This window comes from Leucoraja erinacea, chromosome 29 (assembly GCF_028641065.1).
Source record: "Leucoraja erinacea ecotype New England chromosome 29, Leri_hhj_1, whole genome shotgun sequence".
NCBI classification, from domain to species: Eukaryota; Metazoa; Chordata; class Chondrichthyes; order Rajiformes; family Rajidae; genus Leucoraja; species Leucoraja erinaceus.
In genome coordinates this window covers 15,180,086-15,198,393 of record NC_073405.1, presented here as the reverse complement: position 1 = coordinate 15,198,393, position 18,308 = coordinate 15,180,086, and the positions used below count along the sequence as shown (strand labels likewise).

Below are 18,308 nucleotides of genomic sequence, written 5' to 3'. Positions count from 1 at the left end.
GAAGGGAGTCACAAATGATTAGTAGGTATGTTACAAAACATACCTTCAACAGCGCTGCAGTTCTGCCAATGGCCATGTGCACGACTTTGGCGCCTTTGAGAGGGGGGGGGGGGGAGGGGCGGGGTTAAAATGCGGATTTTTCCTGCCTGTCCGAGATATATTTTCTCGGGCTGCTAGCTAATGCTGAAGAATTGTTCCAACTGCCGTTCTGTGAATTTTTTTTTAAATCGCGGACAATTTCAATGCTGGAGTAAAATAAAAATCCACTTCTAATGCCGTCAACGGGACGGATCTCACGTACGGGACAGCTAAAGGTAAGCCGTTTATTTTACATATAAACGTGCTTTTTAGGATTATCTTAATCCAAATTTTACGTCGCGAAAAGGTGATTTAGGCCCCATATGAACCGGCAGTGTTTTTCCTGCCGATATGTGGCTTAAATTCACCGCAAACCACAGCGTTCCAAACGATCGCGTTCCGCAAAATCCCACTCGCAAGATGATTTAAATGGCCATTAATTTACGGGAATTAAACACTAAATTCCTTCCATTTGGCCTATAAATTCATGACAATGAGATTTAAAAATCATGTTATATGTGAATTCTTGTGTGAATGTTATTTGGACACTTAGGCTATTTAAAAATGTTCATCTTTTCTTAAGAAATGGATAGATGTTTAGATCTAGTAATTGAATTTTGTAATTAGCTACAATTAGGTAACTAGCTAATTATATGCTTCAATTTCAGGTCATCCAAGTAAGTTTGTTTAATATTTGTTTCAGAATGCTTCAATCTATAATAACTGAAAATTTATTTCCTCGGTCACAGCTTTTGTGTTTAGTCAATGGAAAAGAAATAGGGAACAAGATGCTAATTTCCGAGTATGAAAATGGCCATAACTATTTTAATACTGAAGATTTGGCCACTAAAATTGAAATGCATGCAGGAAGACCATTGCCAGTCACAAATGGGCAAATACGTCAGTCAACAAGGCAGGGAGAGTTAACGTTGTGTACTACTTAAAGAAAGAAACAGTTGAAAGTCATAACTTCATGCTTCACAAATGTCCACAAGAAGTTATGTAGAAATTAGAGTTTTGAAGGAAAAAAACAATAGCAATTGTGTAATACAAATACCTTAAGACCCCAGAGTAATAAACTGGTTGGAAAAGGAAGGTTAACTTCATTTATCTTGCCATAGATTCTGCATGACCCAAGTACTATACATCCAGTCTATAGCATTCCATCCCTCCGCTAAATTTTTCATGCCTTCCAAAAAAAATGTGCATGTTGAATAAGTAGACATAATTTGTATATTCACTTTACGAGAATGTGACTGCCACATAGGATCGCAATAATAAAGCCAGTAAACAGCGCAGGTATGCCCCACGCGATGGATGTTCAGGTTACAGAAATTTGCCATGAGGGAATTCACAAATCACTACTCTAAAATTAGAAATAAGGAATAAAATTTACTGCAATAGAATTTACCTGAAAAAGTAAATAAACAAACAAAAATAATTTCTTGCTGCACACAGGTGCAGAGAGGCTTCACGTTACAGAAAATTGATAGACAATTAATTTTCTTGGATTGGAACTGCTGTATGCAAGATGTTACCTCTAACTTGAATTTGGTTTGCTTGGGTTTGATTTTATCCAGAAACAGATTCCAATCATGAATTCCACTTCCAAATACTGACCATATTCGAATCACTTGATGAATGCCACTGTCAGACACTTTTGGTTGCTTTTTGATTTAAATAAAACTAGGGAAAACTGAAGATTATGTTTTATTATTCCAAAATACTCAAAAAACTGACAAAAACTACAGGCTCAAAAGGTAAAAATTAATGACAAATTTCATTTCATCTCAAAAATAACAAGATCCTGATATTTTAATTAGTCACTTATGAAGAAATAAGTGCATGTTTGCTAACAGTCTAGTTTTTCTTCAGATTACCAATAAACAAACTAATGTTTAAAAAAAAAATTTAAATGCAAGTTTCAAAACAAATTATTTTCCATCATTGCTGAATCTCTTACCTTCCAAGACACCGTAACTGTAAAATCATCTAGCTGAGTTTATATCTGTACTACCTTCTGAAAATAGTTACTTTGAACCAAATCATGTTTGCTGCCCCAGTTCTATACATAGATAGATCAGGGGCTTTATTATGCCAAAATACAACAATGTAAAGCTTTCACTTAACACATTTCTGGGTGGTAGACAATAAGTTGATTAATTGTCAGTGTCCAGCAGTGTTTTGGAAATGTAATTCCAACAATGGAGTATGTTGTTAGAGGCATTCATAGAGGATATGCATGTTCAAAAACAGACTCCATCCAAAGCTCAAAATAGCAAGTGAAATGCAAGATTAACTGTATTTTCAAGATGCCAATCACCGTATAGATTGTAATCTTAATTCAGTTTTGATCATTTGACCAGAAGTGACGAATTGAATCGGAAGATTATGGATTCAAGTCTCACTCCAGAGACCCAAACACAGAAGACCAAGCTTATGTTGTACTGTTGAATGAAATTTTAAACTGGGGCCTGGTTTCCTTAAGTGGAATTTAAAGAACCCCGAACTATTTTGAAAAGCAGGGAAGTTGTTGCAAATGCATATGTCTTATTCCTCAGAATCTTCTTCGGTAACTTGTCTACCAGGGATGTTAGGCTGACTAGTCTAAAGTTCCCAGGCTCTTCCTTATAGCCCTTCTTATAGAGCATTAGCTATCCTCCAGTCTTCTGTGACACATCCATGAAGAAAGTTGTTTCGCAAGACCAGGCCAGTAAGGGCCATTTTGCATGCAATTAAATTAAACTACTCACGACACACCTGGAATTAAAGAGTTTTGTGGAGAATGGATTATAACTGTCTAGTTCAAGATGAGTAAGCAAAGAGCAATGAACTACTGTTTCAGTAATTAGTACTTGCAAAATTAACAATTCAAGCTTTAGAATCATACGCTGACATGAGTCTGATATACTACAGAATTGTGCCAACACATTTGTGTGTTTTTTGTTACAATTTCCCTATTAACTGGGGATTTTCAAGATGACCCACAGGTCCATATCTGAGAAAAAAAAAAGTCACTAAATCTGGAGAATCCCAATTTTCCAAAATTTAACAAAAACAAAGAATTTCCAACATTAGCACTGTCAATGAAAAGCGCCCAGTCCAAAATATTCATTCTGATTACCTCAGGTGTAATTCCAAAGCCCAGCTTTGTTCCTTTGTAAGCCAAAATTACTGACAACTCATCTCGGCTTCCTCCTGAGATCGATACCACCACAAATCCATTCAATGCTTCTCATGCCAAGAAACAGCCGAGGGAATAAGATTAGAGAGTATTCCAACTCTACGACTGAAAATACGCACTGCAGAAATAAAATACGCACTGCAGAATAAGCTACAAGTTATTTCACTACGATTACAATCCTAATCAGTGTGTAAAATTGCTAATGTATGTCCAACACATATAAGGACAAAATCATTATGACTAGTTACTGCCCAGTCTACCCCAATCAGCAAGATGATGCAGTTTCATCAAGTAGGACTTGCTGCTCACCGATTCCCAGTTTGGCCTTTACCAGAGCCAATGGGCTCCAGACTCTATTACAACTTTGGTCCAAACACAGCACAAAGAACTGTATTTAGGGACGGTACTGATCTTGACATAAACACAGCACATGACCCAAGTCATAAGGGATCAAAGGAAAAACACTGACTGTTAGAGTTGTGCCTTGTGCGCCATATGTTTGTGACCATCAGAGCACAATGATTTCAGCGGTAGACAAAAATGCTAGAGAAACTCAGCGGGTGAGGCAGCATCTATTGAGCGAAGGAAATAGGCAACGTTTCGAGGCAAAACCCTTCTTCAGACGGAATTATTTTTTTAATGTTTACATGATATCAACGATTTAAACGAGGGAATTAAATGTGACATCTCCAAGTTTGCGGATGGCACAAAGCTGGGTGTCAGCGTGAGCTGTGTTGAGGATGCTTTGAGGTTGCAGGGTGACTTGGATAGGTTGGGTGAGTGATCAGATACATGGTAGATGCAGTACTTGGATAAATGTGAGGTTATCCACTTTGGTGGCAAGAACAAGAAGGCAGATTATTATCTGAATGGCGTCAGATTAGGAAAAGGGGAGGTGCAATGAGACCTGGGTGTGCTTGTACGTCACTGAAAGTAAGCATGCAGGTACAGCAGACAGTGAAGAAAGCTAATGGCATGTTGGCCTTCATTGCGAGAGGATTTGACTTGAGGATCAAGGAGGTCCTACTGCAGTTGTACAGGGCCCTGGTTAGACCGCACCTGGAGAATTGAGTGCAATTTTGGTCTCCTAATTTGAGGAAGGACATTATTGCTATTGAAGGAGTGCAGCGTAGGTTCAACAGGTTAATTCCCAGGATGGCGGGATTGACATATGATGAAAGAATGGGTTGACTGGCCTTGTATGCACTGGAATTTAGAAAGATGAGAGGATATCTTATGGAAACATATAAAATTCATAAAGGATTGGACAGGCTAGATGCAGGAAAATGTTCCAGATGTTGGGGAAGTCCAGAACCAGGGGTCACAGTTTAAGAATAAGGGGTAGGCCATTTAAGACTGAGATTAGGAAAAACTTCACACAGAAGGCAGTGGAGGTCAATTCACTGGATGTTTTCAAGAGAGTGTTAGATTTAGCTCTTAGGGTTAAATGAATCAAGGGACATGGGGAAAAAGCAGGCACATGGTACTCATTTTAGATGATCAGTCATGATTATATTGAATGGAGGTACTGGCTCGAAGGGCCGAATGGCTAACTCCTGTACCTATGTTTCTATGATGTGCAATTAATTTACATCTCTCAGCAAATAGAGTCATACAGCGTAGAAACAGGCTCTTCGACTCGACTGGCCCACACTGGCCAACATATCCCAGCTACACTAGTCCCACATGCCTGCGTTTGGTCCATATCCCTCCAAACCTGTCCTATCCATGTACCCGTCTAACCGTTTCTTAAAAGTTGCGATTGTCCCAGCCTCAACAGGCAGCTTGTTCTATACATCCACCACCCTTTGAGTGAAAAAGTTACCTCTCAGATTCCTATTAAATCCTTTCCCCTTCACCTTAAAGCTATGGCCTCTAGTCCTCGATTCACCTCTGGGCAAGAGACTCTCTGCATTTACCTGATCTATTCTTCTCGCGATTCTATACACCTCTATAAGATCACGCATCATCCTCCTGCACTCCAAGGAATAGGGTCCCAACCTACTCAAACTCTAGTTCAGACCCTCCAGTCCTGGCAACATCCTTGTAAATCTTTTCCTACCCTTTCCAGCTTGACAACATTTTTCCTATAACATAGGAACACAATACTATAAATGCGGCCTCACCAACGTCTTATACAAGTGCAACATGTCCTCCCAACTTCTATACTCAATACTCTGACTGAATAAGGCCAATGTGCAAAAAGCCTTTTGGACCACCTTATCTACCTGCGACTCCACCTTCAAAGAACCATCAACAACACTCCCCAGAGCCCTGCCATTCACTGTGCAGGTCTTGTCCATGTTAGACTTCCCAAAATGCAACACCTCACATTTCTCTATTAAATTCCATCAACCATTCCTCAGGCCACCTGGTCAAAGAATCAAGATCCTGCTGCAATTTTTCACAACCATTTTCACTATCTGCAAAACCACCCACTTTTGTACCGTCAGCAAACTTGCTAATCTTGTCATGTATGTTCTCATCCAAATCATTGATGCAGATAACAAACAGTAACGGGTCCAAAATAATTTTGTTTTTAATTTCCTCAGAAACCAAGGTGGGATTCAAACTCGTGTGTCTAGAGAAATGGTCCAAAACTGTGGCTGCTAGTCAGATCCCTTGATCATTCGGCTGCTGTAAACCATTATGCCGCATGCAGCAAAATTTAGACAATATTCATGTCACTGAAGTGCCAGGCAATGACCATTTTCAACAAAAATTTCGAATCCAATAACGTTTAACATTAAGTGGCTTTACAGACGCCATGTTCACCCACAATCAACATCCAAATCTTTGGGGGGGGGGGGGGGGGGGGGGGGGGGGGGGGGGGGGGGGGGGGTATGTGTGTGGAATATCATATGGACAATCGTAAAATGTAACAGAATACCTTCCATTTGCTTGGATAAGTACAGTTTCACTTGCCTGGATGAGTACATCTCCTACAATCAAGAAACTCACCATCATCCAGGACTGACATCATATCAACCACTAATAATTACCTCCAATACAATACAATTTATTTGTCATTTGAACCCCACTGAGGTTCAAACGAAATGTTGTTTCTGCAGTCATACACACAAGAAAGAACCAAGACACAACACAATTTACACACACATCCATCACAGCGCATCTCCTCCTCGCTGTGATGGAAGGCAAAGACCACCACCACCAGCAAATGGGAAATGTAGACCATCCATAAATTGCATTGTAGTTATTCGTCAAGGCATATCATCTTGCAGCACCTACCATATTCACCAGGTTCCAAACTCACCCTATTAGCATTATCAGTTCTTCATCAGTGGTTCTAAAGTCCCAGAACTCCCTACGAACAATGTACAAATACATTTACCAAATGTCCCACATTGGTTAACAACCATTTTCTCAAAAGAAGTAAGCATGGGCAATAAAATGTTGGCCTTGCCAGTGACTCCCGATCCTAATATACGACTAACTTAATTTATTTAGTGTTAAAATTGAACATGATTCCTATCATTGCTTCACTGGACAGCAATTGGTTACATTCTAAATCAAACACTTCTTAGCTTTATTTGTTTATGCTTTCTTAAGCCCGTCTCATGGTGCGAGTCGACCCACGAGTGACCCCGAGTGAAAGAAAAAAATCAGACTAGTGGTTGTGTACTAGATTCCAAGTTTATGTTCAAGAGTTTAACCGAGTTCCCACGGGTATGACTAAGTTTGCCGTTTACTTCTAATTTCTGCGATGTTCCATGTTCCTCTCCTGAGTTACTCTTGAGCCAACAACGACTACCGACGTGTGGAAAAATCATCACATGGTAAAAATGATGCCATGCAGTTTTTTTTTCACTATAAAAAGCCTCCCATGTTTAAATTTCTTAGGTTACGGAATCAAGGGATATGGGGAGAAAGCAGAAACTGGGTACTGATTTTGGATGGTCAGCCATGATCATATTTAATGGCAATGCTGGCTCGAAGGGCCGAATGTGATCACTTCCATTATGTAGAGAGTCTCAGAATGTTAATAGAGATTCCATTCCATTTACATTGCGCTTTGTGCAGGGATCAAATCTTAGTATAAAGTGTACATTACGCTGCGAGGATTAATTTCAAAACTTCAAATTATTTCAAACAGTGTTTTATCCGAATAACGGATCAGGGCAGATGCCAGCCCCTTTAAACATCACGGTCAGCTCAGTGTGAATTGGTGCTGGAATTATATATGCGAAACAGTCTTGGGAATGTTATTATCGATCCTAAATGCTCTATTTAAATTATAGGTTGTTTAGTTTGTTGTGAAGTGGCGCCGGATTTAACACCTCAGTCTATTAAAATTGAATTATCTCACTGAACAAAAACAGGCAAATACCCAGTGGTTGAGAATTAAAGAGCAATAATTTTAAACGGGCGGTTGTAGTCAATAATACGGTAACCAAATTATATTTATTCATTGTTAGAGAGGACAATGTAAACATAGTGAGGTTAGTGAGCAGCCTCTGACATTAACCGCTCCTCGCACTGTTCTGTTGTGTAGGAAGGAACTGCAGATGCTGGTTTACCTCGACGATCGAAAACGAACGATGTGACGGTACCGGCGACATAATGAATGAAATTGAGACACGCGGAATTAAATGGACTTGGAATAACTGAGGCGGTGGGGTTTTATCGAAAAGTGACTACATGAAATCAGTGGAAGGAAACAGGCAGGTGAGGTTTTGGGGCAGGGTCTTTCTTCAGACTTCATGACCCGCTGAGTTCTTCCAGCTGTCAAATGGAGACATGGGGGACCACAGATGCTGGCATGTTGAGCGAAACACAAAGTGTTGGAGCAACTCGATGGGCCGAATGGCCTAATTGTGCTCCTATGACATGAACTCACGAAGTGTCGAAGTAAACCGGCGGGTCAGGCAGCATCTGTGGAGGGAATGGATAGACAATGTTTCGGATCGGGTCCCTTCTTTACGAGCCGAATAAACGTCTGTCCATTCCCTCCGCTGATGCTGCCTGTCCCACTGAGTTACTCCAGCGCTGTGTGAGTTCCTCCAACACTTTGTGTGTGTTTTATGATCATGATTCCAGCATCTGCAGTTTCTTGTCTCTACATAAACTAGGCCTCAGCAACACTGAGCGTACTAACCGGGAAAATTATGTTGCTGCTGCCAAAACAACAGTTGGCAATGTATGCACGGTAGATGTCACATTGCGTGGGAAACAAAGTCTCCAGGGAGACAGACGCAAAGTGCTGGAGTAACTCCGCAGGACAAGCAGCATCTCTGGACATTTATAAAGCATTACATTTTGGAACACAAGGAACTACAGAAGCTGGTTTAAGAAAAAATACAAAGTGCCGGAAAAACTCAACGTGTCAAGGCAGTATCTGTGGAGAACATGGACAGGTGACGTTTCGTGTGAAAGAAGGGTCTAAAGTTTGAAGAAGGGTCCCTTCCCGAAATGTCACCTATCCAAGTTCTCCGGAGATGACTAATCTTCAACATTTCACTTCTGGCACTCAGGCCAAACCCACGGTAGACTCAAGAGTCACTACAGTAAACTCACGGGTCACTGCGTTCTTACAACGAGTTTAAATGTTTCAAATTTTAACTTCAAGAGTAAATTTGACTCGTGGAAATCTTTTAAAATGTTTACAATTTTTCAAGAGTTAACAAGTTTCCCGCGGGTACCTGCCGTTAGCGCCATGAGTCGCTAAGTTGCGTCCATGAGTTCCGATGTTCCCTCTACGTTAATTGTATGTGATTACCACAAGTTTAATTTGTTTTAAACCCGGGGTCACTCGTGGGTCGACTCGCACCGTGAGATAGGGGTTTTACTATATTTTAATCAAACTCAGTCCTGAGTATGGAAGGAACTCCAAGATTCAAGATAGATTTAATTGTCACATGTGCCTGATGGCACAGTGAAATGAATTTCCATACAGCCATACAATAAAAATCAACAGGACACAACACACTATAGGGTTTGACATAAAACATCCCCACACAGCAGAATCAAAGTTCCCCACTGTGTGGGAAGGCACCAAAGTCAGTCTTCTTCCTCCACTATTCCCCGTGGTCAGGGCCTCCCCGTGCCCTCCGCAGTTGCCGCTACGGGTGGCCCGATGTCCACGCCGGGGTGTTGTAAGTCCGACATCGGGGCTGCAGGATGTCCTCAGCGGCGTGGACACAGTCAGCCCCCTCCTACCGGAGTCTGCGGCTCCCAAAGTCCACAGGCCGCGCCGGGTGGAGACTGCTGCTGGAGACCCTCTGCAAGGTGTCCCAGGACTCCACGATGACGGTCAGCGCCGCCCGCGTTGGAAGCTCTCCGCACCAGAGCTCCAACGGCGACCCAGGTAGGCATCGCCCGCTCCGCGGTGACTCCAGCGCTGCGCCGCCGCTGTAGCAGCCCTGGTCCGGTTCCCGGTCCCCGGCAGGAAAGAACGCTCCGATCCAGCTGGTAGGCCACGAGGTGGGGGGCGAGGACGCGACTCGGAGAAATAGTCGCATCTCCGCCAGGAAGAGACTGAGAAACGGTTTCCCCCTTACCCTGCCCCCCTCCCCCACATAGAAAAGTCAAAGTTTGCCCCAACACAACACTTTGGACTAACTAAAAATAATAAAAAAGACAGAAATAACAGACAGGCTGTAGGCAGAGGCTGCTGCCAGTGCAGCGCCCCTAGTGGTAAAGACCACAAATAACCATTACCAGATACCACTTTATTAAACAGCTCTGCTACACCAGAACAACACTGAGCAAAATCAATTCAAGAATAGAATTCTACAGATCACATGGAAAATAATAAGCTTGCTTAATGTCAAATAAAAAGTGACAATCACATCCTGTTGCAAACATATTTTCTAAGTTTTCAGTATTCTACGTTTGCCTGGCATACAACTCAAAATGTTTTGTCTCATTGTAAATTTATTGTGGTGGGATAAAGAAAGGGAATTTCCTTTGATACACATGCCTAATTTATTAATTTACCCATGCTGAGAGATAAAATGTTATCATTTCTCAACCATTGTTGACTCTTCACTGGTCACTATCACAGAACACAATAAGTTGATGCAGGAATATGAGGTATTCGGAGAAAGCCGGAAAAGTGTACTACGGAGTTATAAAAATTAATCTCATATTCCTGATTCAGTTATTTCAGAATGTAATTTTCAGCTAATAAAGCTGAATAAAATATTTAGAGCTCAAAACCTCTTAAAAATGTTGATACATATAAATATATAAAAATATGTACATACACACCAATCCAAAATAAACACTTTTTAAAAGCAAAGGGACAAATTTTAAATCAGCCTCAAGGCACATCACTAGCAGAACAGACTAACAAATCACACAAGGAATACAGTAACTCCCAAATATGGTGCAACATCCAAAGTTGCAAGTTGAGCTTTATCCATATTGTTCTTTCCAAATCCAAGCCAGAAGAGAAATTATGTGGCTAATAACACTTAATAGACCAAAATCAAGTTGCCAACCTTTCTCCATTGGGTACCAGAATAGTCCATATCTCACCTTGAAAGTAATCCAACAAAAATAAAATGTGTATCTTTGTATTATTCTAAACAACATTTTTTTATATTTGGAAGGCATATACCAAATAAAAACCGTGACAATAACTTCAAGCTAATGATTTTCAGATATATGAGCATAAAGCAGGTGTGTAATCTGCAATGCCAGCCCGATTACTTTTTCCTTTGCCCAAAAGGCATTTTGGTACAAAATGTATTATCCAAAATCAAAATAGATTTCAAATTTTCACTGTGCGCAACCATTTTATAAAACCATTAAATGCTGTTCAAAAAATAAACTGCTGGAGGAACTCAGCAGGTCAGACAGCACCCGTGGAGTAAGATGGACAGTCAGCTTCTTGGGTCGAGACACTACACCAAAACCAGATGCAGAGTCTCAACCTGAAACCGGCTATCCCTCAGCTTCCCAGATGTCACCTGCCTCAGTGGATTTCTTCAACAGGTTAGTCTCTGCTCCAGATTCTAGCATTTGCAGCCTCATATGTGTCCAAAGCTTATTTAAACTTTTCAAATTACAAATACCGGCCCAGAAAACATACTGGCCTTGTCTATTTTCAGATCATTTGTCTTCTGCCACTTGTAAAGAGAAATAAATATTTGGTTTTTGCAACCAGTCCCTAATCAGATCTATTTTATCATATTTAACTTGACATGCACACCAAACGTTAAATTTGACAACATAGGCAAAGCATTGTTGTCGCAACTTATACAAATAATTAGTATTTTGACCCTTTACAAACAGACATCACTCCAGTAGCAGGTTCAAGGATTTCATAAAAAATTACAACATAGACCTAGAAACTACAATTCTAAATCTTCATTGCAACAATTGACTATGCATAATTATGTTCTGTTTTATAACCTGCATAATTACATTGAATGCTTTTTCTTATCCACTTAAATACACCCTAGTATATCAGTTTTTGGATCAAGGGGTACAAAGATAAGCAAGGTCCAACAACACTCTGCACTCCTGCTTGCCCCAAGACAATAGAAAAAAGCAAAACTACAACCCAGAACCCACAATTATGTTCCATTCCTATTACACAACATTTGTTTTTGTGGTGGCCTTTTAGGATCTAATCAAGAACGAAATGGAGACAGTAAACAAAAATTAACATTGAAGACTAGGTATCGCTTGGACTGGAAACCATCAATAAACATTTAAAACCAGAGTTTTTCCAAGTGAAGGACCTCTGTGTTTCCACATCCATACCAATAAATATTATAACAGATGCATGCAATTATGCCACAATTTCTAGATAACCATGAAGAGGTCAACACAATACTCGCAAAAATCATGAAGTAGAAACTAGAATCAGCAGATGCTGGTTCACACAAAGCACACAAAATGCTGAAAAACTTATTTGTCATGTGGCAACAACTATCGCAAATGTGAAGTACTTGCTTCCCGAAAGGAAACGTACTAAGTTTGGTTTCGGCCCGAAACGTTGCCTATCTCCTTTGCTCCATAGATGCTGCTGCACCCGCTGAGTTTCTCCAGCATTTTTGTGTACCTTCTAAGTTTCACAAAGACAACCAATGAAAACCAACTTGTGATTCCACTGGAAACTATAATTACAACCACCAAGGAATAAGCAAGGCTCTTTTTTCGCAATAAAACTCTGCATTACTATATGGAAATAAGCCAAAAAAATATTGTCATAAGAAACAAAGTTATGCACCTTGTTTAAGTCAAATATCTCTCAAACATCTGGTCCAGGACATTTAACAAGCCTGTTACCCAAGGGAAGTTCAAGAATGGAAATTACGACTTGGATTCAAAATTTGATTAATTTGTATTGACAATTTTGGCTGAATGGCAATCTATTCTAGAGTTGCTTCTTCATATTCAAAGTCAAGTTATGCCCAAACTGAAATCCGCTTCAAGAATCGGACAATGCATGCATACTTTGAGCACACAAAACAATATTTTCCTGCTCTCAATTGACACAAGGAATGTAAGACTAATTTATGAAGGCTTCTCAATGATCTAAACTTAAAAAAAAATTGTACTTGTTCAATTTAAAAAACAAGGAATAAGACATGCATGACTGCATGCTGCCTGAACTTGGTGTAATATAACTTCTGTGATACCATAACAACCAAATAATGGAAATAGTGGCTAGATGGCAGACTCTCAGTTCTATGAAAAACAAAAAACCTTTCCTACAATCCTTGGCAATGCCTACAGTATGCAGCATTTTGCTTCTGTAGGCAGACAATTGGATTCTACAATCTAAACAATACAGAGATATTTAGTGTAGAAAGGAACTGCAGATGATGGTTTAAACCGATGATAGACACAAAAAGCCGAAGTAACTCAGCAGGACAGGCAACATCTCCGGGGAAGGAATCGGTGACGTTTCGGGTTGAGGACTTTCTTCGGATTGAAAGTCACGAGAAAGGTAAACAAGAGATATAGATGATGTAGAGAGATATAGAACAATGAATGAAAGATATGCAAAAAAAGTAACGATGATAAAGGAAACAGTCCATTGTTAGTTATTTGTTGGGTGAAAACGACAAATTTAATACTCAGGTTCTTCACAAACAGTTGCAAGGTGAACCCAAGTAATCACCCAAAACCCAGTTCTGGAATCTGCAAATGACTGTGGTAAAGCAGGCAAGGCATCCAGGTTGCATTCATAATCAGCAGCTGCTATTGTCCAGATGGTACAGAGAAATAAACAAGATAAATTGCTACATAAATGAAAATATGGGGATTAACATTTTCACCCCCATTATAAATTCTAGAACTGCTGCACTCAATGTACAATTCAGGGGTGCTTGCTCAGCATTGACTGACACAGCATTACAATTCTCTTACGCTTATTGAGATCCTAACTTGTTGTCTACAAGCTATTCAATGGTTCACACATACATTTCTACAGGATCGAGACTAAAGTCCCAGTTACAAACACAGTGAAATCATGTATGGAAGATGTGGCATATGTCAAATATAGAAATTACAATTTCTTATCACTTAAAAATAAAAATGTTGTCCTGGGGAAGGAAGGGCGAGTGGGGAAAAGGGGCGAGGAGGGATGAGGGAGGGAAGGGGCTGGGGGGGGGGGGGGGGGGGGGGGGGGGGGGGGGGGGAAGGAGGGGGGGAGGGAGGGAAAGGGGGGGGGGAGGAAAGGAGGGGGGGGGGGGGGGAGGGGGTCGAGGGGGGGGAAGAGTCGAAGGGTCGGGGGGGAAGGGTCGAGGGGGGGGGAAGGGTCGAGGGGGGGAAAGGTCGAGGGGGGGGGGAAGGGTCGAGGGGGGGGGGAAGGGAAGAGGGGGGGGGGGGTCGGAAGGGGGGGGGGAAGGGTCGGGGGGGGGGGAAGGGTCGGGGGGGGGGGGGAAGGGTCGAGGGGGGGGGGGGGGGGGGGGGGGGGGGGGGCGGGGAGAAGGATTTTGTAGTTACCTTAACTTGGAGAATTCAAAGTTCATATCGTTGGGAGTGAAATCTACCCAAGGTACTGTTCTCCCAGTTGGCATGTGGCCTCACACTGGCAATGAATGAGGCCCAGCACAGAAAAATCAGTATGGAAATGGGAAGATGAATTAAGTGGTCAGCAATCGGGATATCCAGTGGGTCTTGCTGGACCGAGCTTAAGTGTTCGTGAATAGGGTTGTCAAGTCTACGCTTGGTCTCGCCAATGTACAGGAGGCCACTTCGGGATTACCAGATGCAGTAGATGAGGTTAGAGATGGTATATGTGAACCTATCTCACCTGGAAGGACTGCTGGGTCCCTGGATGGAGTTGCGGAAGGAGGTAAAGGGACAGTGTTACATCTCCTGCGGTTGTAAGGAAAAGTATCTGGGGAGGGGGAGGTTTCTATGGAAAGGCATGAGTGAACCAACGAGTTGAGGAAGAATCGATCTCTGTGGAAGTTATTACGTTGAAAGCTGAGCAGTATTTGTGGGGAGAACGGAATTGACGACATTTCAGAAAATCTGCAACGGTGCTAGTTTATATTAATGGAATAGAATTATCAATCCGTCATTTAATATTATTTGAAAAAAGTTAATGAACGATGGAAATAAAAGTTTAAAATCAAATACATTTTATAGCCTATGGCTAAGTAAAGGCTAAAATGGAAGGGAAAAAAATGAAATTAAACTAAGAACAAAAAAATGAAAATCTGCAATTAAAACTAAAAATGCTGGAAATGCTTGACATGTCAGTGAGCATCTATGGAAACAGAATTAACATCAACCCAAAAAATAACTCTGTGTCCCTTTCACAGACGCTGCCTGACTTTGCAGTATTTCCAGCAATTGGGTTATCCTCTCAAATTTTCTTAATGAAAATCTTGACATTTGATGATTAGAAAATTCAGAAAACTGTCACCACAATGAACAAGCATAATAAAACAGGTCAGATTGGGATGCATTTAACCAAGAATATCACTGTCATTAAAACAGATTTTTAAAAGAGTTAAGTCATGTCATAAGTGATAGGAGTAGAATTAGGCATTTCTGCCCATCCAGTCTCCTCTGCTATTTAATCATGGCCGATCTGTCTCCCTTCCTAACCCCGTTCTCCTGCCTTCTCCCCATAATCTCTGACATCTGTACTAATCAAGAATCTATCTATCTCTGCCTTAAAAATATACACTGACGGTCTGCACAACCTTCTGTGGCAAAGAATTCAACAGATTTACCACCCTGGCAAAATTAATTTATCCTCATCACCTTCCTAAATAAAACGTCCTTTTATGGCTATGACCTCTCGTCCTAGACTCTCGCACTAGTGGAAACATCCTCTCCACATCCACTCTAGCCAAGCCTTTCATTATTCTGTATGTGTCAATTAGGTCTCCCCTCATTCTTCTTTACTCCAGCGTGTACAGGCCCAGTACCGACAAACAATCATCATAGGTTAACCGACTCATTCCAGGGATCATTCTTGTAAGCCTCCACGGGGACCCTCTCCAGAGCCAGCACATCCTTCCTCAGATATGGTGCCCAAATCTGCGCACAATGCACCCTTACCCAGCATCGTATAGATCACCCTTTGCATTATTTTGTCTCCAGCACACCTGCCTGGTTTCAGATCATACAATCTTTTAAAGATGTAAAAGTAGTAGAATAGCAGGTAAACATTCAGACACAAACTGTTGCACCATACCACACCACCAAGTTAACTTAGACCAAAGATAGACACAATAAGCTGCAGCAACTCAGCAGGACAGGCAGCATTTCTGGAGCGAAGGAATGGGTGACGTTTCAGGTTGAGACACTTCTTCAGAATTACTAAGACCAAAGTTGAGTTGGAATAAGCAGGACATTTTGTCTATGCATTGGGGTTTCACCATTAAATTTCGTTTTCCTACAATGAACGTCAAGAAACATAAATCTTCAATTTAACACTATAATTTTCAAACTATTACTCAGAAATTAACTTTTAAAAAAAAGGTAGTTTCTTCAGAAGCATTCTGCATTAGTTATCATTTCATTGTTATCCCTATTCTACAACAACAATAAATACACAACAATTGAAATGCATCAAAACCATTAAAACACTGGCTATAAAGCAGCAAAATTCCTCTACCAAATAGCTGTTATAACTTTATCTAAAATATCCGAAATTATGATTGATGGAGACGAGCAAAAATCTCACAGGAAATTTATATTTTATTTTACAATGGACTCGAATTATTCTAAAAATGTGTGCTTTCTAATCAAATTTAACTATTATTCGGATGTCTCAAGTTACCCATCATTCCAGCAGCTACTTCCTGTTTGCCCGTTTTAACTGCAATCCCGTATGTGTTTGCCTGCCTAACACTAACATAATTACTAAAAACATAAAAAAAATTAAACTAGGTACCTCAGATCGAGCATTAACACGGATTTACAATTCCCATTTTCAATCCATGGGGGAGGGGACGATCTCCAGGATTAATTATGTTATTTTGTAACTCATCCAATTATTTAAATGAAGTGTCCTTTGGTTTACCGAATTAACTAAAACATTAATTGCCACAAATCAACTTCACATTTTAAGTAAATGCGTTTTCAGCCATCTCATAAGGGGCCAGCTAACTTTAAAAAGATGGCAGTAAGGAGTACAACAGTTGGTCACCATTTTAATGGGAAAGTTCTTCACGATTACGATAGTTAAATATGTTAACAGTTATTTTAAACTTTATATACACTTTTGGAAAATCAATGTGCGTGTGATTTGTGGAAAAATTGGAGTAATAGAGTGTTATAAAGCCTCATTAATATTGGAAACTGCCATGGTTTAGAGGAATTCTGCTGCTACACACAGCTCGTGGATTGATCACCAAGCTTTGCGAAAGCCAGTTCCCGGGAAAATTCCACCCGGGCAATCTTAATCAGCCCTGGGAACATTCACTCAACGTGGGTTTCAGAATCAAAGCCTGCTCGCTAGGCCGCGTCCACTCCCGATCTTTCACAGACACACTTTCTCTCTCAGACCCGGGACCGCAAATGGCCCGATCCCGGGGCCTGCGTGCAAACACACGGCCTGGTTCTTACATTGGCATCCTTGTCTATGGCCTGGAGCAGCTGGTCCTTGATCTGCTGCGGGGTGGGTGTCATTTGGCGGCGGTGTGACGGCGGCGGCGTGGCGGTGGAGGGGATGGGGGGAGGAGTAGGTGGGGGAAAGAGGGAAAGGAAAGGGATGGGGAGATGGGGGGAGGGAGGCCCGCTAACAAGAGGCGCAGAGTCTGAGGAAGTAGCTGCGAAGAGAGACGGCTGCAGCAAGGCCGGTCGGAACCGTCATATTCCGTCGCGACACAGCCGGGTGACTCCGTGTGTCCAGTATGCGCCTCTCTTTCTCCGGCTGTGTGACACTCTGCTCGAAGCGAATCTGCACCACACAACCGAGCAGAGCCAGCCCGACCCGACCTGAGCAGAGCGAACACTGAGCCGAGCCTGACTGGAGCCGTGCGCTGCACCATGGGAATCCAGCCCTCCGACTCACGCGCGTCACAATCCGCACGCGAGAGATCACTGGCCCTGCGCGCGCACGCGCGCAAAACAAAATAACGGCCTAGGTTATAGCGTGCGTGTGCGCGCGCGCGCGCTTTTGAAAAAGACTTGCCCGCGTGCGCACGTCCTACGCTATGATAATCGCGCCACGTGTGTTTTTTTACGCGTACGACAGAACATGGGCTTGTGTTCGAACGCGCACGCGCGCCTCTGAGACCCACACGGCGCGGGAACAGGCGCCCCGTTACCATGGCGATTGAGGACTAAATGGCGGTTGCCGCCAGTGCTGTGGCGTGGTGAGAGAGAAGCGCGGATAAGTCCGCTCCTGGAAAAGATTCAGTTCTTCATTTAAACTCTTGGTAACCGTATAGTGTTGAGGTCATCCAAATTGTTCAAATGTGATATTTTATTGCAGTTATTTTCGTTGATTAGAAAACAATATCGGAGATTTGGGGTGGAGAGTGAACTCAGGCCAGAGAGCACGGCGCGGTAAATGTGCGCCGCGTCTGGCTGGAGGTCGTGAGGGCAGGCAACATGGTGGTTTAAACGAAGATAGACAGAATGCTGGAGTAACTCA

At 41.8% G+C, this 18,308-nt stretch overlaps 1 protein-coding gene across 2 annotated transcripts in view; it reads right to left on the bottom strand.

Moving 5' to 3' along the window:
* Nucleotides 1–17,661, bottom strand: part of crsp7 (cofactor required for Sp1 transcriptional activation, subunit 7) — a 73,150-nt gene extending 55,489 nt beyond the window's left edge. The window contains exon 1 of one of the 2 annotated variants that reach the window (XM_055658716.1): nucleotides 17,276–17,661. In XM_055658716.1, coding sequence (XP_055514691.1) covers nucleotides 17,276–17,338 — 63 coding nt within the window. In that variant the 5' untranslated portion in view covers nucleotides 17,339–17,661. The remainder of the gene's footprint in view (nucleotides 1–17,275) is intronic. The other variant, XM_055658717.1, reaches the window with a different exon arrangement.
* Between the last annotated feature and the right edge of the window lie 647 nt (nucleotides 17,662–18,308).